Source organism: Macrotis lagotis, chromosome 1, assembly GCF_037893015.1.
Source record: "Macrotis lagotis isolate mMagLag1 chromosome 1, bilby.v1.9.chrom.fasta, whole genome shotgun sequence".
In the NCBI taxonomy this organism is placed as follows: Eukaryota; Metazoa; Chordata; class Mammalia; order Peramelemorphia; family Peramelidae; genus Macrotis; species Macrotis lagotis.
The window spans coordinates 707,905,950-707,932,738 of record NC_133658.1 but is presented as its reverse complement, the minus strand read 5'-3'; the positions used below and the strand labels follow the sequence as shown (position 1 = coordinate 707,932,738).

At 35.8% G+C, this 26,789-nt stretch overlaps 1 protein-coding gene across 7 annotated transcripts in view; it reads left to right on the top strand.

Moving 5' to 3' along the window:
- The window catches only part of TANC1 (tetratricopeptide repeat, ankyrin repeat and coiled-coil containing 1), a 261,532-nt gene that overhangs the window by 140,773 nt on the left and 93,970 nt on the right, over window positions 1–26,789 (top strand). For all 7 annotated transcript variants that reach the window (XM_074215910.1, XM_074215909.1, XM_074215916.1 and 4 more), the window contains 2 exons: window positions 14,023–14,127; window positions 26,044–26,174. In XM_074215910.1, the coding sequence (XP_074072011.1) occupies window positions 14,023–14,127; window positions 26,044–26,174 (236 nt within the window). The remainder of the gene's footprint in view (window positions 1–14,022; window positions 14,128–26,043; window positions 26,175–26,789) is intronic.

The following is a 26,789-nucleotide window of genomic DNA, read 5'->3' as shown; positions in this document are numbered from 1 at the left end:
ATTTATTTTCTATATATACTTGTATCTGTACTTGCTATTTTCCCTCTTAGTACATATAAACTCCTTGTGAGTAGAAGGGCTTGAAAAAAGCTTGTCGACTGACTAGACTACAAGATTGTTACGCTCAATATTTTAAATGAGGAAAGTACATTAAAATGTTTTAGAAAGTTTTTGGGGGCAAGTGAGTGCCTAACAAGGTATATTTTGAATTTGTAATCTGCATTATACCTTGTACGATTTCTCTTAGAAGTGGTTACCTTTTAGAGAATATAATTTAAGTAATGATATATGCAAATCAACATAAAACAAAATTGAGTCATAAAAGTCATTCCTGCAAAACAAAATTTTGTTTCTAAAAATATGTTATTCACTTGCTTTTGAAAAATATATATACCAAAGAGGAATCATTTGAACTTAAGAATTAAATTTCCAGCTTCCTTGGCTCTTCCTTCTCAATATTAGAAGGTATTATAGATCCCCCAGCACAATTGTTTAAGTAAACACAGATCTAATGGGTTTAAATGGGTTAAAATCATTGTAGTACTTAATAGGCTTAACGTTGATTTAACCAGAAGTTCCATTAACTATCTTATTAAATATCTGATTTCCCTAAGCATGTTGGTAGGTTTTTCTGTGCAATTTATTTTTCTTTATAATTTGTGTTGATGGAAATGAAAAGTTTAAAAGAGAATTGGTCAATTTAAAGAAAGAAAAAAGTCAACTTTGTTATGTACTTGTATGGGTTTAAGGTTATAAATTTAAGAACTTTTTTGTTCTTTTTCATTTGTTGGCTATGTAGCTAATAGCTTTGCGGGAATTTTTTCTTGTGAGTGATGGAGAAGGGCAGCATTTATATTTATAGAATAACATTTTCTTTATCATGTAACACACATTCAGCTAATCATTGGAATGGTCCATCTATGTTCTCCTATGAAATAAAGTGAGGCTGTCATATCAGTCTCTTATGGTTGTTATTTATTTTTATGAATTTTTATAAAAAGAAATTTTTATTTTCCAGAGGGGAAAGAATAGGCAGCACCAATAACTGGTGAGTTTTTTCCCCTTGACTTTAGGGAGTCTTGTGATGTTAAATAAATTGACAATAGAAGTGAGTCAGGAAAGAGACCCACATACAATCATGTATGCATTTTTTTTTCTATTCTTAGTCCCTCATGATTAAAGAAATTTACATCTTAAGTTAGAATTCTTCTATAATGCATATACTTTCATAGATAGGTACATAATTTATTTTGTGCAAATTAAATTTTGTTTTGCAGGAAAGACTGTTACGGCTCAACTCTGTTTTATGTAGATTTGCATTTTCATTAGTCAATTTATATTCTCTAAAATGTAACCACTAAGAAGAGAACTCTAATATGAAAGGAATTGTCTCTTAAGGGTTCTAGTCATAGGATTATAGGTCTTTAGATTTGGAAAATAACTTTGAAGTTATTTAGCCCAGCTGTAGCTAAAGTGGGGGACCTGCAGCCTTTTATCCAAGGGGTAAGTAATCACCAAGCTGAATAAAATAACATAAAATATCTCCTCATTTAGAAGACTGAAGAGGAGTCACAGTCACATTTGCTGACAATAGCCAATCACATGTTGAACTCACAACACTATGACGCCAACTCCCCCACTGCTTCCTTTTCCAATACCTCTGCTGTACAAACTCTGAACTCCTAAAAAGGCTTACTAGGTACTTGTGGTAACAGCTGTACTGGTAGCATTGGAAATTACTCCTGCTTTCCCAGTGTCTGCAGTAGATGCCTTCTGAAGCTGGGCTTTTCACTCTAAGACAGGGACCCTTTTTAATTTTGGTCTTGTCAGAGTGATTAGCACAACATGAGCAGATACCCATGTTTTACAGTAGATATAATAATATTTCATTACATTATCCTCCTTCCCCATGCACCCATCCTTAACACAACCCTTTTATTTTATTATTTATTATTATTATTATTATTATTTAACTTAAGGCAATGGGGTTAAGTGACTTGCCTGAGGTCACACAGCTGGGCAATTATTAAGTGCCTGAGGTTGGATTTGAACTCAAGTCCTTTTGACTCCAGGGCCGGGGTTTTATCCACTGCGGCACCTAGCTGCCCCAACCTACTCCTTTTATAAATGTCTTTAAAACTGTTCAGGCTCTCAGTCTTAATGCCAAATTCAACTCTTCTTTCTCACTCCACATCTGCCAAATCATCATTTTTCCACTCACAGAGCTACAACCCTGGTTGAGGTCCTCATCATCTGTCTGGGACTCTTGCAATAATAGCCACCTATCTAGTCTTCTGCTTCAGGTTTCTATCCCTCTCTAATCCAACCTTCACCCAGCTTCCAGGTGGGTCTATCAAGTTACTCTTCTCAGGTAGCTTAAGTAGCTTCCAAGATACTGTAGGATAAATTATCTCATCTTTATCTTATAATTTTTCAACTTCTATTCTTTTTTCAAGTTTTATAATTGTCATAATTATTGGAATTGTAATACATATTTTATATATGTACTCTTATCTATCTATGAAACTTAAAAATAAATATTTACAAATTGGAGGCATATGCCACCCAATTTATTTTTTGTAATGGGGTGCACAATCCCAAAAGAATGGAGACTTGTTTAGTATGATCTTAAGTTGAAGCATAAAGTTCATCTGCAAAGTAGTTCCCTCTACTTTGAGACATATCTAGAAAATTCTTCTTGAAGTTTTTGGTCCTAGTTTTTTTCTCTAGTCTATCCAGTAATACCAGCATGATAACAGTGAACCAGTGTTAGGTTTTGAATTTTACTCAATTTTCCACTTACTCTTACTACATTGATAGACATTGTTGTTTAGTCATTTCAATCTTGTCTGATTCTTCCTGACTGTATTTGGGGTATTTTTCTGACTAAGCTACTGGAACAGTTTGCTATTTTCTTCTCCACTTCATTTTACAGATGAGGAAATTGAGGCAAACAGGGTTTAGTGCCTTGCCCAGGGACACTCAACTAGTAAGTACCTGAAACCAGATTTGCACTTAGGATGATGAATGTTGCCGTCTCCATGCCTAGCACTCTATATCCACTATGCTACCTCGCTAGCCCCAGATAGATAGTCTTTGAGTATTTAGTCTGCTCTTTCAGTGAAGCACATATGACTTTTGTGAAGCTGCTAATGATGTTTCAGATAGACTGCATTTTTAAAGCTAGGATTAAAAACTACACTAACTGCAAATGAGTTGCTACTTTTAATTTTACCCAGTTGTACCTTTCAAAATATTTTTTGGTAATCAGTGTTTTTTTAGGCTCATGTGTCATTTGACAGCCTGTTGATTCTTGGAACTATTCTTATCAAAATCTGTTTTTATAGCTGTATTAAATGTAGTGTTGCCACCTGCTTGGAGAATGATTTGGGTTTATGGAGAAGAAGCTTTTAAAAGAAATTTCCAGCAGAATGTATCCTTTTGGGCTGTTTGAAATTTAGCATTGAGGGAGCTCCACCTTGTGGTAAAAACTATCTAAATAAAAATGTATGGAAGAAGCCATTTCCCTGAGTTCTGTGGCCCTTCCTATTCTATATCCTGATGACTTCACTCTGTAGTTCAGATTTTTTTTTTCTTAATTACTCTATGCTCTCAGGGAAAGAGAAATTCCTTTTTTAATTGGTCTGACTTTACAATTTTTCTGAACCCCACAAATAAATCAAAGTAACAGTATTTTTTAAAAAATTCTATTAATAGAGAGAGTTTTTGTGGGAGAAGGGGTGGTAAGTTACCTTCTAAACTATCTTAATTAGAATGTGCCTTTGGTCTATTTGTTTAAAATTGCTTAATGTGTGAGTGCCATCTTGGAACAGACTTGAGCTATTTATTTTATCTTTTGAAATCTCTTCTGAGCTGTAGGCAAGTTGGAGAGTTACTCTATTATCTTCTCTCTTCCTTTTCCCAGGTGTGCAAAAAATGTTTTTACATTCATGGGAAGAGGGGCTAAGTAGGCAGCTGTGGAAAAAAGCCAGAGCATCTGATGAATTTATACTACGATGTATGAGAAAGTATTGTGGGGTAGAAGGAGAAATCTCTACTACTCTAGAGTTCCAGGGATCCAGATAAGACAGCAGGTCATGGAGTGTTTAAGTTGAGAATTGAGAGAGAGAGAGAGAGAGAGAGAGAGAGAGAGAGAGAGAGAGAGAGAGAGAGAGAGAGGAGAGTGAGAGAAGACTGGGGATTTGTGTGATGATTTCATTTTGCCTTTTTCTTGACCTGGGTCAACTGCTTTGTAGTTGTGAAGCAAGGGTTTAATGTTACAGGGTCATTAAATGAAAAAATTCTGGACCAAGAGGCAGCCAGACAGTCTGTTTCAATTCTAACAACTGAATCTATCAGAAAGACATGTGTATACACATGCTGTCTTGTGGACTGCAACCCTAAGGGTAGGATCTTAAAACTTTTGAAAACAGTTTTACTTGCTTTGGCAACTTGGGAAAATTAAATGAGAACTAAGGCATGATTATCTAGGAGGTTTAATGCACTACTTTGTTATGTAAAGTGTCCAGTACACTGTATAGATAAATGTGGAATAATTAGAAGTGTTGTGACTGATCAGGGTTTTTGTCAGTTCCATAGAATCGGCCAATCACCACTGGAGTAATCCTTAAAAATAAAAAATAAAAACCTGTTTTAAAAAATTCTATATTTTCAGGTATCCAGAATTTCACCTTGCTCATGATCCCTTGGTTCTTAACTGACACCTTCTGCTATAAAACATTTAACATAATGTCTTCAAGATGATATTCCATAGGAATATGGATCTCCCTTGGTCTAAAGGATGATAATTTACTGAAATGTAGGCCTCTAAAAATGGGTAGGATAACTTCTCATACACAATATAGTCATATCCAAAAAAATGAATAGGATAACTTCTTATATACAGTAGACTTTTAATAAATGTCTGGTGATACTGGAAATCAAAACCTAGGTTTTAGAATGGCAACTATTCACTGGAGGAGTAAAGAAGAGACTTTTCTTATTGAGTAAATGTTTTTCTTATGAGGCATGTGCCAGAGACCATTGGAAAGAACAAGCTCTTAAGTCAGAGCTTGTGGATTATTCCTGTTTGACTCTTCATGATCCTGTGCACCATAGCACACCAATGCTTTTTTCTTGGCAAAGATATTGGAGTGGCAAACAGGTTAAATGACTTGCCCAGGATCACATAACTATTATGTATTTATGGCCAGATTTAAACTCAGGTCTTTGTGCCCCAAGGCCCAGTGTCTTTATTCACTGAACCATCTAGCTCCCTACATGTCAGAGTATCTGAGTTCAAATCTAGCATCACACATTAATACCTATGTGATCTTGAGCAAGAACTATAACTTTGGGGAAGTTAGGTGACTCAGTAGTTAGAGCACCAGCCCTGGAGTCAGGAGTACCTGAGTTAAAATCTGGCCTTAGACACTTGATAATTGCCTAGCTGAGTGACCTTGGGCAAGTCACTTAACTCCACTGCCTTTAATAAATAAAATTTTTTAAAAAGAACTATAACTTCTCTGGACCTCAGTTGTCTTCATCTGTAAAGTTGTTGAACTAGATAGTCTCACAAGTCTTCTGGTTCTAAATCTATGACCCTATGAGTAGAGAACTATAATCTTTCATTCTAAACTAATTGCATACTTTGTTTATCTTTTAATTTCTTTTTGTTAACTTTTGGAGTTAATTAGAAGTTGCATATAAATCTTTGAAATTTTGGATGGCAAGTCTTGTAACCTCTCTTGATCAGGATCATTCTTTTCTTAAAAATCCATTATTTGCAAATAATTAAGACTGAATTCTTAAATGTTTGACTGGTATGAAAGGAGCTCCTCTTATGTGATCTCCACTTCATTTTAGTAACAAGGATTCTCACCTCTGGTTTTATAGTAACTCCAGAGTGTCTTTGCTATATCAAGGGATATTCTTTATTAAATTAAAATTTCTTTATTAAAATTGATTTATTTCTAAAGGAAATTTTCAAAATTCTCTGCATATAGTCCCCCAGTGCAGAAATTCATATGTATAAATATGTATAGAACACTTAACCCCCAAACTTGGTTATTATTCCTTTAAGGTGAACCTCCTATCTTTTATTGACCAGATCCTTTCTGTCTCTCTGTGCTCTGTCTCTGTCTTCCCTGCATCCACCACTCCCCTCCTTGGGCTGTGAGATAACAAGCTTTGTATTTTTTCCAGCCCTTATGTAGTAAGGTAAACTCTTCTCCCCCCCGCCCCCCATGTTGGACCTGACCATGGTAGCTCAGTCCTCCCCAGTTGGTAGCTCTGACTTCTAGATTGCTTTATGTTCTCTTTGAAGTTGCCCTTGAAAACCTGATAGAGCAAAGGTCTCCAAATTTCAGACAAGATTCCTCTTAACATACTAAGTACAAGGAACCTCTCTACCTTTGTCCTTGGGGTCCCTGCTGTGGTATTGTTGATATAGACCTTTTTGGCATTCCTTAAAAAAGGAGAAAAGAACTGTTCTCTAAGGAAATAATACCCTATTGAAATTCTACTGTATAGCTATTTTGAGTTTCTTTCCTTTTCTGGGGCGGGGGTGGCATATTACTTCTATCATCTTGATAGGGACACTGGAACTGAACTACATGGTGGCATGGTACAGTGGAGAAAATACTGAATTTGGCATAGGAGGACCCCAAGTGTAACTGGCCATTTACTAATTAAAAGACTGGGTCGTGTAGAGCAGTGGAGTCAAACTCAAATAAATGGGAATCCCTATTGATTACAAATTGACTTTTTGTTATTCAGTTGTGTCTGATTCTTTCTGAAGCCATTTAGGGTTTTCTTGGCAAAGATACTGGAAAATCGTTCACCATTTCTTCTCCAGTTCATTTTTACAGATGAAAAAATTAAGGCAAACAGGTTGAGTGACTTGTCCAGGGTCACAGAACTAGTAACTGTATGGAATCAGATTTGAAGTCTTCTTGACTTCAGACTTGACACTATCCCTAGCTGACTTCACATATTGACTTAGAAAATCAAAAATTATGTGCTGTATTTTTATTTATTTTGTGAAGCATTTCCCAATTAATTTAAACCAGTTCTGTTACGCATGAGAAGCTTTGCAAGTAGAATATCTGACATCTCTAGTGTAAAACATTGGGTACTTGGGCAAACTAGGTGGTGCAGTGGATAGAACACAGGTCCTGTAGTCAGCAGGATCTGAATTCAAGTGTGACCTCAGACTTCACATTTACTAGCTGTGTTACCTTGGATGAGTCATTTCACCCTGATTGCCTCACCTCCAGGGCCATCTCCAGTCATCTTGATTCATATCTGATCACTGGACCCAGATGACTCCAGAAGAGAAAGTGAGGCTGGTGATTTTAGCACAACAACCCCTCACTCAAATCCAATTCATGTGCTTCTCATGGCATCATCTCTTCTCCCCCCCCCCCCCCCCCCCAATGATGTGGTCTTCTTCCAAAATGAAGAACAGAAATATCAGAGCTCTGAACTTTGAATTAGGAGAAGCCTAATATGAATCTTGCATTTGAGTAGTGTGACCCCCTTAGTTTTCTCATCTGTAAACTGAAGATTTCTTCCGAATACCTTGTCAAAGGATTATATGAGAAACAAATCAGATAATATATATAAAGAGCAAAGTCCTTAGAAAATATACGATTGGGGTGGCTAGGTGGTGCAGTGGTTAGAGCACCAGCCCTGGAGTCAGGAGTACCTGGGTTCAAGTTTGGTCTCAGACACTTAATAATGACCTAGCTGTGTGGCCTTGGGCAAGCCACTTAGCCCTATTGCCTTGTTAATAAAAAAAGAAAAGAAAGAAAGTATATGATTATGTAGGAAGTCTTTAATCAATTATCCCTTATCCTTTCTATATGTCAGACACTTTGAAGTGTACAAATATATTAAAAAAATGAAGTAATCCCTATTTCAAATATTTTATGGTCAAATAGGGTACTCACTTTTATGTGTGTGTACAGTACAAATAGATACAAAGTAGTTAAAAACAAGGCAGTTTGGAGGGAGCACACTTCTATTTGGTGGAGCGTATAAAGGAAGATTTATTAAGAAGAAGATGATACATGAGCTAAATCTTAAAGGAAGAGAGGTTGGGAGAGAGCAAGTACAGTTTGGGCCTCTGGGACTACCTTCCAAAAGGCAGTAAGACACCAGAGATGGCAGTTCTATGTGAGGAACAGAAAGAGGAGTAATTAGAGTGAACCAGTTGGTTGGATTCAAAATCGATTAAAAAGGAGTAAGATCTAATCTAGTAAAGCTACAAAGATAGGTTGTGGCCATTGAGAAGGGTTGAAAAACCAAACAGAAAATTTGTATTTTATTCTAAAGGTCAATAGGAAGTTATTGGTGTGTTGCTTCATTAGGAAAGTCATATGGATTGATTAGGGAAGTCAAAGGACCATATTAACAGTTAAGTTAAAGAAAACTTAGTTAACACTATGTGGAGTGCTTTGAGATTTGAGGAAGACAGACCAAATAGGAGGACTACTTTTCTGGACCTTGGTTTCTTTGTCTATAAAATTAATGGTTGACCCTTAAAGTCCTTCCAGAAAAAGTCAAGAAACTCTGCAATCAGAAAACCCTGAGTGAACCTATTGAACATCAAAAATGAGGCCTGTCCATTGTGAGATTCATGTTGTCTTTCAAAGGAAGGGGTTTTTTATTGAGTGTTTTTATTCAGATGTGTTTAGTATTTCAAAGAAAATAGAGAGCAAGTAAAAGAATAAGGATAAGTTCAAATCCTATTATGTTGATATACAGTGATCCAATTATTTTGTTGTACAGGAATAAACAGCAACATCATTAAAGCAAGTCTTCAGTTAACTGTGTTCTTAGAACTTCATTTTAATAGGGATATGGACTGTATAGTACAGTCATTCCTGGGTCATGTTCTCTCCCCCCCTCACATTTTTCTAGATTGTTTCCACAGTTTCATATCCATCATAAATTGCCCAGTATAAATTCAAGGAGTCATATGTCATTTTCCCTGTAGTTTTTAAATTTGATAAGTGACTTCAGAGTTTTGTTATATAACTTATTTCCATTAACTAATGACCTGTTTTTCTGTGCTCTTAAATAGAAAGTGGGACTCTTTTCTCTCTTGGTAACACGTCTTCTTTCTGAGTATATTCTCTTTTTTTGCCTATTTTTCATTCAGATTTTCCCTTTTCCCTTACCAGTCTCAGCCCCTGTACTTTCTCTGGGTGGGGTGGGAATGAGGTTGAGGAAGTGAAGGGGTGGGGTGGGGTGGAGAGATTAGGTTGGAGAGAGCATTGAAGGAGGTCCTCAAGGAAAAAAAAATAGTTTTTTGAAGTTATCTGGACTTCTCTTTTAAAGTCTTCAAACCAGTATTGCACTGCAGTTTCTTGAAAATGCATCTTTAATATAATTTTCATGGTAAAGGACAAAATCAGATTCTCTTATTGCTCTCTCCATTCCACACCCCCATTCCCATTTATTTCTTACAAATCCTTAACAATTGGTCAAAATATAAAGAAGTAAGCAGCCCAATGTGAAATGGAAATCTGAATGGGATGAAATAGACAGGAACCTTCTCTGTGAAAGATCAAGATGCTGAAAAACTATGAAAGACTGATAATGTCTAAGTGTTGTTTGTCACACCCTTCAGATGCAGCAGCTGTATAAGATCTATTTTAAAGGTAACGAGTAGCCTCAGGTGTTTCCAAATACCAAGGATTGCTTTTTCCTTCCTTTTTACTGAAATATTCAGAAATGAATACTAACCCCTGCCCTTCTTTTTCACACCCTGGAGATGAAACCTGGTTTGTGTCTTTTCTATTTCTTTGTTGTTGAAAATATTCCTTATTGGGTGGTTTGATAGCCACAGAATAGGTGCTTTTGTTGATTAAAGTGTCAGAGAGGTCACTAAAGCAGACTTCTGGAGAAAATGTATTTGGATATTCACATGAAAGTGAGACAGGGAATCAGGGGAGAACTTTATGCCTTAGGGCCAGCAAATGGATTTTAAATCACTATATAACTGTAATGATGAAAGGATTGACATTTCCTCAGCCAACAGCCTCAAGGTCCATATACAATTAAAGAAGCAGGCAAGTGTTATTCATCTGCAAGTCTACCCCTTCCCTGGGTGAAGTTTAGGCTGGGTTTTCGAAGTGATTTTAATTTGACCTCTTTTTTAGTCTTTGTCTCTTTTTTGTAACCCTCTCTGCAACTAATGAAATTTTTGACCATTATTTTTATCCTATCAATCTTTCATTTGTCAAATATTTCTAAATTATGTGTCGTTCTGGTTTAGGTGCACTTGGGAGTGCTGCAGGTGTTGTGTTGGACATCTCTGTTTAAGAACAAATAGGGAGCATGATATAATGTCAAAAGCTCTGAATAGAGCCAGCAATCCTCGGCTCTAATACTGGCTCTGTAAAATGAGGAGCTTCAATGACTACAAAGGCTCTTTCTAGCAGTAGAGCCAATGAATATGAAATGTTTCAGTCATCCAATTCAGTGAACATTTATTAAACATCTACAAAGAGTAATGCAATAGGCTATGTACTAGATAAAAAAAATAGATCACATTTATTGTGCTTTGAAGTTTTCAAAGCAGTTTATTCACTACTCTGAGACTATAGTACAAATGTATTCAGGTCCATTTTTTTCCTAATAAGGAAAATAAGCTCAGAGAATTTAACATAATCCCCAAATTACTCAGCTAGTATTTGTTAGATCAAATCAGGTGAGTGTGGTTAACTAAACATATAATAAAAAGAAAACTATATCCCATAGCCAGTTAGATATGTTGGTGAATGAATCTGTTTCATTGATATGGTAAAGTCAAGCCTTCCATTGGTGCTAATCCTAGATTATGTGTTTTTCAGTGGAAGGTTATTCTTGTCCATGTACTCCCATAAGTTTGCCCAAGGGGTCCTCTGAATAAGATAGGGACTCAAAGCAGTTTTTCAAAATAATTTTTATTGAGATCTTTTTTTTTAACATCACTAGAGTTTCTTATATCTTTCCTCATTCTCATATGACAAATAATGTTTTTAAAAGGAAGAAACTAGGAGGAAGATAAAAAAATTCAGCAAAACAATCAATACTTTGAAAATGTTTGTAATAATGAATATTTTGTAGTCAATGACTTCTCTCTTTTAAAAGGAGTTAGTGTTGTGTGGCATTATCCCACTCAGTGTGGAATTTTCTTTTCATAATCCTTTAGCTTTTTCTCTCTCTGTAACAACCACTTTTGATTGTTTTGTGGTTTTTTCTATTTTTATTATTGTAGTCTACATGTATATTGTTTTCTTGATTTTGTTTACTTCATTCTGCATCAGTTCATGTAGATCTGTCCAGAATTCTCAGTTTTCTTTACATTTGTTATTCCTTACAACACAGTAAGTTTAATAGTTTGTTTACCTATTGTCCAGTCAGTGGCTTCGAATTCTTTGTTATTATAAAAGGTGTTATTATAAATATTTTTCATATAGGAACTTTCTTCTTATTAATAGCCTTAGGGATGTAAGTCTAGTGGAGGAACCTTTGGGCCAAAAGACATGTTCATATTTGTCATTTTATTTGCATAATTCCAAATTCCTTTCCAAAATGGTTGTGCTGCTCCATCAACAATGTATCAGTGTCACTCTAATCTCACAACTTTTCCAATATTGGTCATCTTTTTTTATGTCATCTGTGCTAATTTGCATGGTTTGGGTTAGAATAACAAGATTGTTTTTAACTTGCATTTCTCTTAGCATTAATATTTTAGAGCTTTCTTTCACATGGTGGCTACTGATTTGTAATTCTTATAAGAACTGTTTGTTACTATCATAAGATAATTTAAAAAGTGTTTGGTAGCATAAGCTATCTTTAATCTACAATGCAAAATTTGTCAAAATACTGTTGCAATCAGCTAACTTTAGAATATATTAAAATATTTAAAGAAAGGTATAGAAAGGAAGTTTGAACAAAATCCCTGAGATTTTTATGAATCTTTCATTTTACAGTGTTTTGTGCACAGCTGCGTGTGAGATTTGGCTTAAATAAAAGGATGAATTTGAGTGGAATATATTTATACTTGCTTACTAATATTAGTCTGCTTTTTCACATTCCTACCCTTGGGGGTAGTTCAGGTGCCAATGAGTAGTAGAAAGCTGGGTGGGAAGCTTTCTTTGTCCTTTTCAGTCTTCTGGCACCATTTTAGACCCAGATGTGCTGCATTTTTGGTTAAGGAAAGAGTTGGCATCTGGAAAGTTTTTTTTAAAAAAATCAGAAAGAACTGGTTTAAAAGTTTTCCACACTACCAAACTGGAATGGGTGCTTTTTAAAATCTTTGTTACCATTCCCCTCCTCTGACTAGAGTAGGACGGAAAGAGGTGGATTGGAATAAATTCAGGAACAGTAGCAATCTCCTGTCACTCTTCATAGCTATTGTATTTAGAATGTAGATACTACCTTTTTGGAAAGAGATTAACATTAGAAAACTTTTAGACTTTGATTTCCTGTGACTCTATAACACTTAGATTCAGATTAGGTAGAAAATTGTCCTTGCATTGGTTATCCAAGTAAGGATGCAGGGAGATGTCTAAGGGCTATGGACCTCCTCAGGGAGAATTATTTTTCCCTTCCTTTGAGCAAATGAAGTTGGCAAAGATGAGGTTCCCCACAGGGAATAGTAATGGAAGCCAAAAAAGTTAACTTGTTTGTTCCTACCTAGAGTAGGTATACTTCCTTAAGAGCATCTCTAGTATCTTCTTCCTTTCCCCACCAAAATATCCCCTCCTCTCCCCTAGCCCAGTACCTTATTTACAAAAACAATCAAAAACAGAACAAAAAAACAATTGCACCTGAATTCTCCCAAGTTTTAGTCCTTGTTATAAACAACTTTATTGTGATTTTCTAGGATACAGCAACTTTTAAAAATAATAATAAAAATGTAAGGGCATTTTCTTTACTATTGTCCCATTTATGACTAAATACATGGATTAACCATTTATTTTATAATGTAAATATAGAAAGGGGTTTTTTTGTAGTAAGCCTTTAGATGGCAGTATCACTCACTGTTAACCACTTTTTAGGGAGTTTCAAAATTCTCAGTCTAATAGAATGTTTTTGTTAGATGGGATTTCAAAGATTACCATTCACTCACTATACAGATGAATCAACTGAGAATCAGAAAATTTGAAATAACTTGTTTAAGGCCACATAGCTTGTTTAGTAGCCCATAAGTTCCTTAGGTCAGAGAGTCCTTTGTGTTATTCTCCCTGTAGTTGAACACTAGATTTCTTATTGCCACATTTTTTTTAAAACCATGAATAATTTGGAAAGGACAGTCAGAATATTGGATCTTTAATGATTTTTTTTTATAAAAAGAAATTAGAATAGAGCATTTTTGTTGTTATTGTTATATTGAGTCAGAAGCAGGGAAAATGAATGTTTCTTTTTTAGGGCAAATGCAGTTTAACTTCCAAGATTGCTTTTTTTCTTGCCCCTCACAATTAGCCTTTGCATCACCAGTGAATAAAATCCTTAGTGATAAAACTGCAAGTGCTGTGCTGAAGTATTTGGAGTGTGTTAATGTTACAAGCTGTCTGCTTGCAATCTCCATCTCCTACTTCATAGATACCAAGCAGCCAAATTATCTTCATTCAGGGAGAAAAATCTCTGAATAAAGAGAAGCCTTAAACTACAAATTGTCCAGGTTTGAACATGTCAGAATCACCCACTTTACATGCACTGAAAGCAGCTTTAGGAATGTCACACAGAAAATTAGCAGCTTTGTTTACCACTAGAGTTTACATTCCCAAACTGAACTAATGTGGTTTCTTCCCTGGCAGCCCTGGCTGGACATTCCCCGGTTCCAAGTGAAGTGGTTTGGTGTGGGTGTGGGTGGGTGCATGTGTCTGCTTGGGGGGGGTGGAGTGGGGGGAGTAGCATTTCCTTTAGACTTATTTGGAACTTGGAGTAGACACATAATGTTCATTCTGAAGCTTTCTTTGCATCTGGAAGAAATTAGACATCCTTGAATCTTTTCTGCTGCAGGTCCAATCAGGAAGCCCAAGTATGTGGAGAGTCCCAGAGTGCCAGGAGATGCAGTTATAATACCATTGAGAAAAGTGTCAGAGTCAACAGAGTCCAATCAGAATGGTAAGAATGTGTTTTCAGTGATTTTTTTTAAGAACACACAATAATAATTTCCATTTCAGAGAGAGCAGTAGGATAATTCCAGCATTTTTTAAAGAAATACTTTTACAGGATTGCCTGGTTTTCCTGTGTAGTGGTTATCTGTGTACACTCTTGAAATCCTACCTGTTGTTGAAAAGATTAAATGGCTGTGTGGTGAATGAGTATGTGTGTATTTGTTTAAGCTCTCTCTAGCCTCCCACCCCAACCCTCCTTCACTGTCTTCCAAAAGGAAAAAAAAGTAACTGTCCTTTTGTTTGCAACTGTTCATTCTCTATTTTAAAAAATTCAATCAACTGACTTGGAGAAAGAAAGCTTTTATAGGAACGAATCAAATTTTCATGGTGGCAGTCGCCTATGTAAAAAAAATATATATTTTTAAACATTTTCAAAATCTTTAAATAGAACCAACATGAACATTTCAATAGTAAGGGAGAGAAACCCTCCAATTGTGTTTAATGTGATATATTGAGAATTATTTTATTTGTACTTTTTTTTCCCCTGGCTGTAAATTTCTGGAAGTATGTTTAGAAGACATTAAATGAAGTCATCCCACATACTAGATTTATTAATAGCATGCTTTGTTCTTTTGATGTGATTCTAAGAATTCACTTGTTAATTCCTATACAGACCGACTTCAGTTTATAAAAAGAACTGTTAAAAAAAAGTTCATCTGTAAATTGGTTTGGCACTTGTAACATATTTTTACATAGTAACAATGTTATAAATGATGATTAAGTTTACAGGCTAGCCCTTTTGTTTATGTAGTTTTTTAAAATGAGGAAATATATAATTACTCAAACAGGATCACTTTGAGGATCAAATAAAATAATGCTTCCAAAGTGTTTTGTAACTATAAATCTTAAAATGTTAATGATGATTATGTACATTAATAGCATCTACAATAATAATGGTAATCTATAGTTTAATCTATTGGAATATAATATTATAGATTCAAACCTTATTCCTTTTTTTTTAATTATTTAAGGCAATGGAGTTAAATGACTTGCCCAAGATCACACAGCTAGGCAGTTACTTAGTGTCTGAAGCTGGTTTTTCTCAGGTCCTTCTGACTCCAGGGCCAGTGCTCTATCCACTGCCCCACCTACCTCCCCCCCCTTTCCCCCCAATCTTATTCTTAATTTTAGAACTGGAAAGGACCTTAAAGGTTAAGAGTCTAATCCTTACATTTTATAATTGAGTTTCAGGTCCATAAAGGTTAAAGTGATTTGCTAGCTGAAGTGGACTTAGAACTCAGGTCTTCCTTAATTTTATATTCTGTCTTTTTAAATTATTTATAAAAAAAAATCTCATTGAAGATATGAATTCAACTCATCCCTCTAGACAGATCAATTGGAAGCAAATTTGATTCAGTGATGCTAATAGCTAAGACTTTCTTTGGAGAGGGTTGGTATTGGTGCCCTACAGATGAAATTACAGGATTGGGGGTGGAGTTAGGGAGAATGATGTAAAGTGCAAGAAAGGGAGTGAGATATTTGAGTTGAACCCGGGAAGAAATAAGTAAGAACAGCTAGGACCCCATGGTGAGGGTGGAGTAAATACATTTAGGAGATGAGAGAGGAACAGCATTTGAAGCTCCTTATGGTAGGAGAGAGTCAGATTCTACCATTGTCCCCATGCTCACCAAGATAGGATGGACTTCCTTTTCTTATCATTTTTCCTGGTCCCATCTACTAGAGTTACAGATGTGTCCATTTATTATAAATATTGAGACTGTATATATATCTCCCCTTCAGTGTATAATTTCAATGCACATGAATAGGGAAGAAAATGGACAACTTTAGAAATTTAAGTGGATATCAAACACTCTTGGTTTCAAAGGATTTCCCTGATTTCAGTGTTGAAACTCTTTTAGATAAAGTTTTACTGGCATTAACCTCCTCAGTTTAATCAGTAAGTCCAACTGGCCACTCAACTGCTAGATTGACTATCTCAGACACCATGTGCTTTCATACAGATAACATTTCATAATCCCTTCCTGGATAGGAATACTGCAAAGAATCTATTCAGTCTGCAAAATTGTGCTTTTATAAAATTCTGTATGGATAATATTCTCTGTGGATGGGTGAAAGTGACAATTTCTCATTTTTGGAGTTTTTTCCCTCTCTTCAAAAATCCCAGAATTAGTTCCCCTTTTCCCCCCATGGGGATCTTGTTGAATTTAGGTTCAATCTGAACTAAATTCAAGTGCTTGGATGGCCACAGGCCAGAAATGTTGTTAGTGACTAGCACAGGATTTGCTCATGTGCTTTCCTCCTCTCTTGAGAGCTGAGCCCTTTGATTTAACATCAGCTATTCCCACTTGTAACTGGAGCCATGACATGACTATCCTTGAAGCATCAGAAAATGTCTTCGTCCCAGGAACAATCTCTCTCTCTCTCTCCCTCCCTCCCTCTCTCTCTCTCTCCCTCTCTTGCCTTCAGTCCTGCATCTCTGAATGAAAAGTTTTGGAAGAGATATGGTTTCAGATTTAAAACTTAAGATACCATCATAGCTTTTATAGGAATAAGGTCATGCACTTTGGAATGAGGGAAAACCTTATCAGAGTTATCTGTACAAAGGTTTGATGAAGAGGCAATTTCCATAAAGGAATTGAGGATGACAATTAGGAATAGGCTACGTGGTTAATAATCCCCTTAGAATTTTTGAAACCTCAGTGGGGTTAATTAATTTTGCCATATATGAAAATACAATACTTAAGTCATTGTACCTGGAAAAGTATCTGGTCCCAAAAGAAAAAGAAGAATTTGAGTTTAAAACCAACCACGAATCAACAAAGCAATTTCTGTTTAATAGGCAGTTGTTAGATGCCATTCATGTTCAAAGAGCCTTGAAGGTAGTACCTAGTTGGACCTTAGAGAAGATTTTACAGATTAAAAACTACTTTTTCATTTGGTAAAGCAAAAAGTACAGGGTAACTTCCTTTAAAAAATAACTTTGGGGGCATCTAGGTGGTGTAGTGGATAGAGCACCGGCCCTGGAGTCAGGAGTACCTGAATTCAAATGCGGCCTCAGACACTTAATTACCTAGCTGTGTGACCTTGGGCAAGCCACTTGACTCCATTTGCCTTGGAAAAACTAAAAAAAACTAACCAACTAAATAAATAAAGCTAAAAAATAACTTTGCATCTTAGAATTTAGTATTTTATTTTTGATGAGTGGTAGTTTTGTTAAACATTTCTACATCTCTGATAAACATTGCTTTGCTAGATACACATGAAATTCAAAATCTAGATAACTTAGTCTACTTAGCTACTTGTGAAATATCATATTTACTTGTGAACTATTAAGCCATTCTTAAGTTTTTATGTTTATCTTAGTGCACTAACTTGCCTTCAAACTTTTATTAGTTCTACTTTTTAACTCATCCTTAGTTTTTAATTGTGAAAAAAATTACTAAAAAAACACATCACATCTGAAATTTTGTTTATGGACATGTAAATGTATTTTTCGTTAGAGTCATGATATGAGTCCAAAGACCCAAAGACTCCTTAAAAGATCATCTAGCTCAACCTCTTGGTGAGCTAACAAAGGGATTTGTCTTTGATCATACATATAGAGTCTAAAGTGGATGCAAGTGGATAGAGTGCATACCTGGAGTCAGGAAGCCCTGAGTTCTAGCAAGCCCTGAGTTCTAGCGGTGTGTCCCTGGATAAATTACCTAGTCTCATCTGTAAAATGAGCTATTTTAGGAAATGGCTAACTTCTTCAGTTTCTTTGCCAAGAAAACCCCAAATGGGGATCATAGAGTCAGACATTGACAACAATAGAGTTTTAAATGCCTTAGAATCTTTAAGCATTTAATATTTTATACTAATTAAGAACTCTAGTACTTAATATTCTTTGATGATGATATGGGAAATGATAAGATGTGAACATGAGACTTTGGGAAAACCATTGATTCTGTAATACAGAGACTCTGAGTTCAAATTTTGCTGGTGAAATTTTGACCTATGTGAGCAAGCCATTTAGTCTTCCAGGTTTCAGTTTATTTGTGTAAAAAATCTTTGATCTTATGGAGTCATGAGGCAGGTGAAAAAGTTTTCATGTGAAGAATTAGGGGGAAAATTAATCTAATAAAGTGTTAACCTTGTCTTTGTGTGTTAAAAATGTGATGATTGCCATATAGTTGAGTAGAAAATCCTCAAGTAATTAACTTTAAATATAATATAATATAATATAATATAATATATATATATATGTATATATATAAATAAAACAGATTAGGGTTTGATGAGATTAGGGTGGCTTGTGGGGTAGAGTCTTGGTAAGGAAAGCTCATCTGGCATTGTAGGATCCAGACTAGATGTATTTATGACCTAGTCTTATGTGATGATGGTGGATTTGATCTCCTCCAAAGGAAATTTAATTTAATTATTTTATTCTTTAAAAATACTTTAACATTTATTTTTAAAAATTTTGAATTCCAAATTCTTTCCATTTCTTCCTTCCCCCATCCATTGAGAAGGTAAATAGCACATCAGTTATACATGTGAAGTCATGTAAAAAATATATCCATATTTTCTATTTTACCAATTCTGCTAAAATAAAAATAAAAACAAAAAAAGTAAAGTGAAAAAATACACTTCAATCTTCACTTAAAAGTTCATTAGTTCTATCTCTGGATAAGGATAGCATTTTCCAACATGAAACCTTACAGGACATTTTATAAAAATACATCTGTGGACAGATTAGAGTGAGCTCTGACCTATATTCTCCTTCAGATTTTACTCCCCTTTCTGTGGTCCTTCAAACTGGCTTCCTTGCTGTCTTCATTCTGTTTCTTGCCTTTCCATGTCTTTTCTGTGTCTTCCCTGGCTATACTTCTTACCTATAATTTATCCTTTCTTCATCTCAATTCTTCAAGAGGGATATTGTGTTGTTTTCTTCATTAAACCTTTCCCACTCTTCCCAACTTCATCTTTTACTTCCTCAACAATAAACTCATATTTATTGTCTATGTCTAGGAGGTGTTGTGACTTTGTGGATGGAGAGCAGTTTTCATGTCTGGTTTCTGACTCATATTGGTCGTGGGACCTAGGTTGTTAGACTGCCCCAGGCACCCTCTGGGTCTTGAAATTACAGAGAATGTGTTGACCTGCACTGGTGGAGAGAGTTTCCTTATCCAAGGGTTCTCATATGCCATTGAAATCCTAGGTCTAGTGCCTCTCTCTATTGATAATATATAAAATGGCTCAAAAAGTCTTTTAGTTATTAAGGATGCCCTATAATGTTTATCTCCCTGGTAGAACACAAACTCCTTGAGAGCAGGGATTGTTTCTTTTTTGTAGCTTCTGGTACATAGAACACACTTAACACTTGTTTATTGATTGAGGATGAGAATTAGAAAAGCTCATTATTAAGCATTAGGAACCTCAAAGGGCTCATTTTCATTCTAGTGATGCCATCTTAAGCCAGATTACTGGTGTTTAAGGATCTTGAAGGTAGATAGAAAATGAAAGCAGGCTCTGTAGACCATGCTGAATTTGGTAGAAAAGGAAGGAAAGACTGGTTAATTAATTATTAGGGTAATAGTTTCAGTTCTTTCTTTTTGTTTGTTTTGTTTTCAGAAGAGGCCTGAGTACATTTCAAAATATAAGGGAAGGGGGGGCGGCTAGGTGAAGCAGTGGATAGAGCACCAGCCCTGGAGTCAGGAGTACCTGAGTTCAAATTCAGCCTCAGACACTTAATAATTACCTAGCTGTCTGGCCTTGGGCAAGCCACTTAACCCCATTGCTTTGCAAAAACCTAAAAAAAAAAAAAAGTAAGGGAAGGAAACAGTGGAGAGGGAGAGATTAAAGATGTTGATGGAGAGGGGATATTTGGGGGATCAAAATACTATCTGATGGAAAAGGATAGATAGAAGAGAATAAGCAGAAAGTGATTGTAAGGGTGGGTGTGTGTGTGTGTGTGTGTGTGTGTGTGTGTGTGTGTTGGGAGGGAGGGGCAAGAATCCTTTTTCCCCCCAATTTTGGAAGAGAAAGATTGAAGACTAATAATATGTTGAAAAGACTAGATAAATGTGAGAGAACTATGTAGGTTGTTCATTATTATTATAATCATCATTATTATAATTTCTACCACCTAATTGTTTTTAATTCAGACATGGATCTTTAGCTATTTCAGAATGAAAGGGCTATTAATTTATCACTTTTTAAAAAAAATCCAAATAGTAAACATGTGGTAATGGAATATAGGATTGGGAGAAATGTTTAGCAAAGGCCATTGGCCTTTACTCTTTGGAAAACTGGGAAGGGGGAAGAGTCTGAGACCTTTTCTTCCCATGCCTTTCAGTGCCACTAATGAAGGCAAACCTTTCAACATTTGCACAGTTAGGTATTTTCTGTTTGTAGTAGATGCAAATTGTTGTTTGCTGTGAAATAAATGGGGCATGACTTCAAAAAAACACAGACAAACTGGCACAGACATTAATTAGAGATGCAGGTTCTACAGCACTTTGGCATTAGCTACAGATATAAAAAGTGTAATCTAGAATTTTTAGTTAGAATTTTTATTATTTTTTTAAATTAAAAATTAAGACTTTGGTTTTCAGCTTTTTGGATCTTCAGGCATCTTCCATATGAGAACAGGATAAGAAAAAATTAATCAAAACATTTTCACTTTGTTACAAGTGTTCATCCTTAGTGAGTCTGTTTTTCCTTAGAGAGCAACTGTTACCCTTCACCAAAGAGCCTCTAAAACTGAAAAGGAACATCAGAGACAGAGAAAGAAACTAGTAAGAGACACATTGAATGGATAAAAGGGTTGACCTAAAAATTGGAATACAGAAGGACAGGTTGATAGAAAGACTTGTTTGGGAGGCCTTCCAATGGAAATGGAATTGGGGTGGCAGGTGAATGATGGGGTATAATAGGAAAGATGGGAGTCTTCTTGAAGGAATAAAGCTTTGAAAGGAAAGAGGGAAAATAGATGCAGGCACTGAAAGATCTGTGATATTGTCGTGCAGGATTGCAGTAGGTCTCTAGTTATATGCTGTTGGAAAGACCTTTAATTAGGAAATGTTTATAACTTGGGTGCCTATTTTCACTTTATCCATTTACATTTAGTAGTATTTGCGTTTTTCACATTTTTCCTGGGGCGGGGGGAGGGTTTGGATGGTGATTTGACTTGATATTACAGTTTTGGATTCTCTCCTAGTTTTTACTCTTGACTGAATTCCTTAGCTATATAGAGACAGTCAGGTTTCCTTAGAAATATAGATATATTGAAACAATGAAGACCTGAGTTCCTATATTCATGTGTGATTTGGAATTTGAGGACTCAAATATGTGTGGCAGGATGGCAATTGTTTGTTGAGGGAAATTTAGTGATACCCAAGTTCCCCAAGTTGTTGTTTCTCCTCCCCCACTTTCTCCAAACAGTTGTTAACCTAGAATATTGTCTGGCAAAATTCCTATATAATTCAGGTTGTACCAGAAATGGCTAATTCTGATGCATGGGTGTGACCAGATAACAGTGCAGGGGATGAGTATGTCTTACAAGGAGAAACCTAGAGAAAGGGGAAGCAATGAAACTATTCATTCCTCTCTTCTCACACTTTTATTTCCGAACCCCACTGCATGCATTCTCTTCTCTTATACTATAACCTGAAATTTGATATTGGTTCTTGGTCTATTATTTTTAGATAGATAAAGTTGCTGTCCCTTTAGCTGTATTTAAGGCTTAGGGTAATGGCTTGATACAGTGGATAGGGAGGTGGTACTGATCCTGTTCTTAGATCATTTTCTTTTAGGTGTGTCTGGGATGATGGTAATTTGGCATGTTTCTCCTCCTTCCTTCACACACACATTCACATAGAAACTGAATGTGGATTAATGACCCTTTTACTTGCCAAGGCAAATTCCTTTACATACACAAGTAATTCCATTCCAATTTTTTTCCTCTTTCAAATTGCCCCCTCTGAAATCCCTGATCATTCTCTAATACTCAATTGTTCCTTTCCTACTTCTTAAAAGCACATGCATATGGCTACAGTTTTCAAAAAACCTAAATTTTGATTTGGCCAACCTCAGTAACTTTTGACCTCTGACTTACCATCTACATTGCCCTACTTTCTTTCCTATCATTTTCTTCAAAGTCTGCAGTTTGGCCAATCATTCCGCCAAAATTGTTCTTTCCAAGGTTGCTAATAATCTTTTTAATTGTCAAACCTAATGACCTTTTCTCAATCCTCATTCTCCTGGGCCTTTCTGCATTTGACACTGTTAATCATATTCATGAAACTGCTCTCTTCTGGTTTTCCTTTCTACTTATCTGATGCTCCTTTTCTGTCTCTTTTGGTGGCTCTTTATCCAGGTCATGCCCAAGGTTCTGTTCTGGGTTCTCTTCTATTCTCCCTCTATGTTATATTGATGATCTTATCAGTTTTTCTGGTATCAATAAATATCTCTAGACAGGTGATTCTCCATCTACTTGTCCAGCCCTTAAAAGGGATATACAGAAGCCATCTTAAAATCCACATGTCCACAATTGAATCATATTTCTCCCTAAACTTTTCCCTCTTTTTAAGTTTCATATCATTGTTGAGAGTACCTTTCTTCTCTCAGTTACCCAGGCTTATAACTTAGGTGACATCCTTGGCACCTTGCTTTCTCTCAAATTTATATCCAATCTGTTTCCAAAATGTCCTGATTATACCTTCCTAATATTTCTCCCATGTGCTCTCTTCTCTCCTCTGGTACTGCTCCACATGGGGCAGGACTTCGTCACATCACATCTGGACTACTACAGTAGTTTGCTAGTGGATCTCTGTACCTGGATTCTCTCTTCACTCCCCATTCATTTCTCCACTCATCTGCCAGATCCATCTTCCTACAACAAGTCTGACACCTTCAATCAAATCCAATGGCTCCTTATCACCTAGACCTAAAGAATTAAATATAAAATTTTCTGTCATTCAAAGTCTTTCATCACCTGGCCCCTTCTGTCTTTTCGATTCTTTTATACCTTACTGCCCCACATGTACACTGTGATCCACTGATACAGACCCCCTTGTTGAACCTCATATAGAGCCTTCCATTCCTTCACTCTGGGCATTTCACTGACTGTCCTTCATGTCTGAATCTCATCCCTCCTTAGCTAAAGTCCTACCTTCTATGACAAGCCCATTCCCAATCTTCCTTAATCCTAGTATTTTACCTCTAAGACTATCCCGAATTCACCCCCTCCATATCTGAGTTGTACATAGTTATTTGCATATTGTTTCCTCCATTAAACTGTTTCTTGATATTAGGGATGGTGTTTTGCATTTTGTTTAGCACAATACTAATTGACTGAGTTGGCCCACAAATTATCTCCCATATGAGTTGTTTCCATTTTCATGTGCATTCTCTATTTCCCCTTGCCATTGCTCATTTTCCAGCCATGAAATTATATGCACGTATGTAAGTATGTGTGTGTCCATGCATGCACAAATGTATAATTAGCTATTTAATTATTTGGTTTCTTATTATAAAATTTCTCCAATTGGCATATGAATCCAATTGACAAAAAATTTCATTTTTATCTTTGTATTCCTAATCGAGTTCTTAACACGTGTACTTTAATAGATACTTATCAATGAGTGAATGATTTGATAAGCAGATGGACTTTTAGGAATGCAGCTCTGCCATCTCACATTCTGAGACTGCAGCCCACTAGAATTTTTTTTCATACAAACTGATCTCCGGTCATGCTTCTACTCTTCTATATGATGTTCATTTTTTGAAACCAATTAAAAGACTTCACATTTATTCTTACTAAATTCAGTTTTATTATATTTAGTATAACATTTTAGTCTGTTGATTTGGGGGGGCAGGGGTCTAGGAAAGGCTGATTTTGACATCAACTGAATTAGTTTTGTGTCATCTGTGAATTTTATCATCATACTGTCTTACCTTTTGTGAAAATTTTAGAGAAAAATATCAAATACCAGATGACTAAGGGCAGATACATCCCTGAGCCTGGAGACCAGCTTCCAAATGAACTCTTGCACCTCACCAGGACACCATTTCTGAAGTTACCTAACTGTACTTTGTTGCATAGCCCACACTTGTCAGCCTTAGACTCACAGAGAGAGGCAGCATGATATGTTGATATCAGAATTGAGAATTGTATTTGAATCTCCCCTCTGACATTTAATTGATGTTACATCATGGGCAAGTCACCAAACCTCTCAAAGCTTTTACTGTTTCTTCACGAGATCATTGCTAGGAGAGTGCTTTGGCAAACCTTCAAAGTGCTATATAAATGAGAATTATTAGGATTGTAACTTCTAGTTTCACAGTGACTATTTGTTTTCTGTTTTTCATTATGTCCTTCTCAACTCTGTACCCACTTCCCAATAGTTGTAGTCATTTAGATTCATAACCCAAAGTAAGGGGTTATCTGGGTGAATAGGGGTAGGAGGAATAGGAATAATAGAAATTGAAATTGATGACCTGTTTAATATTTGTGTTGATGCTTACTCTTTTATTTTTTAGTAAACGTTATTTTATCTGTACAATAAATCATTCCTTGGAAGATGTTAGTGTCCATGAGAGGTATATGTGGAGTGAATATCATTTTAGTGAGGTTAGCCAAATTTATGTTAGGATTTTGGATATAAGGATAATTTACATATCTGATATTTAAATTAAATTCCATAGCTAAAATTCACTTTGAGGAGAAAACCAAGTGACAAATCTTTAGGGAGTACTTGAAGGAAAAAAGTGGGTTTTGAAACATATCCTTGCAACCTTTTATAAAATATGCGCTCATCATTATTTTGTACTACTCAGCAAATTCAGTATGATTTTTTTTAACTTACCAATTAAAACTAGAAGGACCAGAATTTAATTTAATTTCTTGAAGGCCAAGTCACATTGGTTGATATAGTGTGTGTCCATTAGGCAAAGAAAATAGAGATGAGGATAAAAATTTTTATTTTTAAGTTTTAGTTTTTGTGCCACTCTTTGTCATTTGATATACCAGGTCCTTTTGGTGTGAAAAGTTCTTTTTTTGTTGTTTCTTGTTTTTTAGGATAAATTTCCCTGATACTCAGAGAAAGAATTCTTTATATCACGGTCATTCTCTTTTGGTAACCCTGTTATTTTATAGTACAACTACCTGTAACAATAACAATAATAATAATAATAATACTAACACTAATAATTACCATTTATATGGTGTTTTAAGCTTTGCAAAACACTTAACATGATATCTCCTCTGGCCTTTACAATTACCCTGTGAAGATAGGTGCTGTTTTTCTTCCTTGTTCTATAACTGAGGAAGTTGAGGTTGAAAGAAACAAGTGACTTGCCCAGGGTTACACAGCTAATAAGTGTTAGATCTTTCAAGTTTAGTGCCATACCTAATGTAGCACCTCTTGCAATACTAAGTATGTGTTCATATTCATGTAGTGACCACATCCCTTTATTTAATTGCATTGTGAAAAGCAGTTTTATCTCAAGTACCATGAGCTTCCTCATGCCTTAGGGACTACTCTGATGTCTTAAATCTAATACTACATTAAACATGCTTCCAGTAGAATAACCTGCAGAGTTTTGGGTTTTTAGTGGTTTATAACTATTTTCCTTCAGTTTTGAAAATAAAAACTATTTGGGGAAAATTATACCTCTCCAAGTTGTATATTTATTGTAAAAGGCTGCATTTGGAGCTGTTGGCTATTAATTGGAATGTATTGCTACCTCAAGGATAGATTGCACTGTCAAATTATATTTTTGTTTGTTTTTTGTTTCATAAAAACACACAAAGACACAGGGACCTGCTGCTGTTGTTAATGTCTGTATGGCATCCAGATGTGACACCCAAATTCTTCTGACAGAGGGGTAGCCTCATTGTTTCCTTTCTTTGTTACAGAAGCAAAGCCAGACAATGAATCGAGCTGTTCACCCGCAGCTCAGGAACTGTTGACGAGACTGGGATTTTTGCTGGGAGAAGGGATCCCAAGCACCGCACACATAGCCCTTGAAGAAAAAAATGAAGCCATGGTAATGATTCTGTGGAAGTGAATGCTCTTTGTGTTTATCCAGAGGATGAATAAAATAGTAACCCCTTTTCTCCTTGTCCTCATGTGGAGCATGTTTAGACAATTAGTTTGATATTTTTATGTATTGAAATGTATTTCAACAGTTGGTTGCTTTAGGCAGCAAAATGTGTGTAGTAAGGTAGGTTGTAGAAAGGTATAGAGGGGCAGACTCTAAGAATTAATTCGTGATTTAACATTCTGCCACCAATAAATGGTGGCTGTTAGTATTTAAGGCAGAATAACTTAATGGCCCTGATGTTTTCAGCTTTAACCTATGTTCTTTTTGATCTCATGGCATTGTTGCTATCCCTTCTATATTTTTTTAATCTAGGAGATTTTTATTTTGAGAATAGATGGGGTGATTTATGTGAGATGGAGCAGAGACAACATATGATTAGATTAAATGGCTTCTCTAACGAGACTGTACTCCTGCCTCCCCAGAACTGCGGAGCGTGCAGTTTGTTTCATGATGTGTGCTTGTGAATAGAAATGAGTTTGATGCACCAGCTCACCCTCTGCAAAGATGTCATGTGTTGATTGAGATCATGGAGTCACCACGATCTCCCCTTACCTTGAT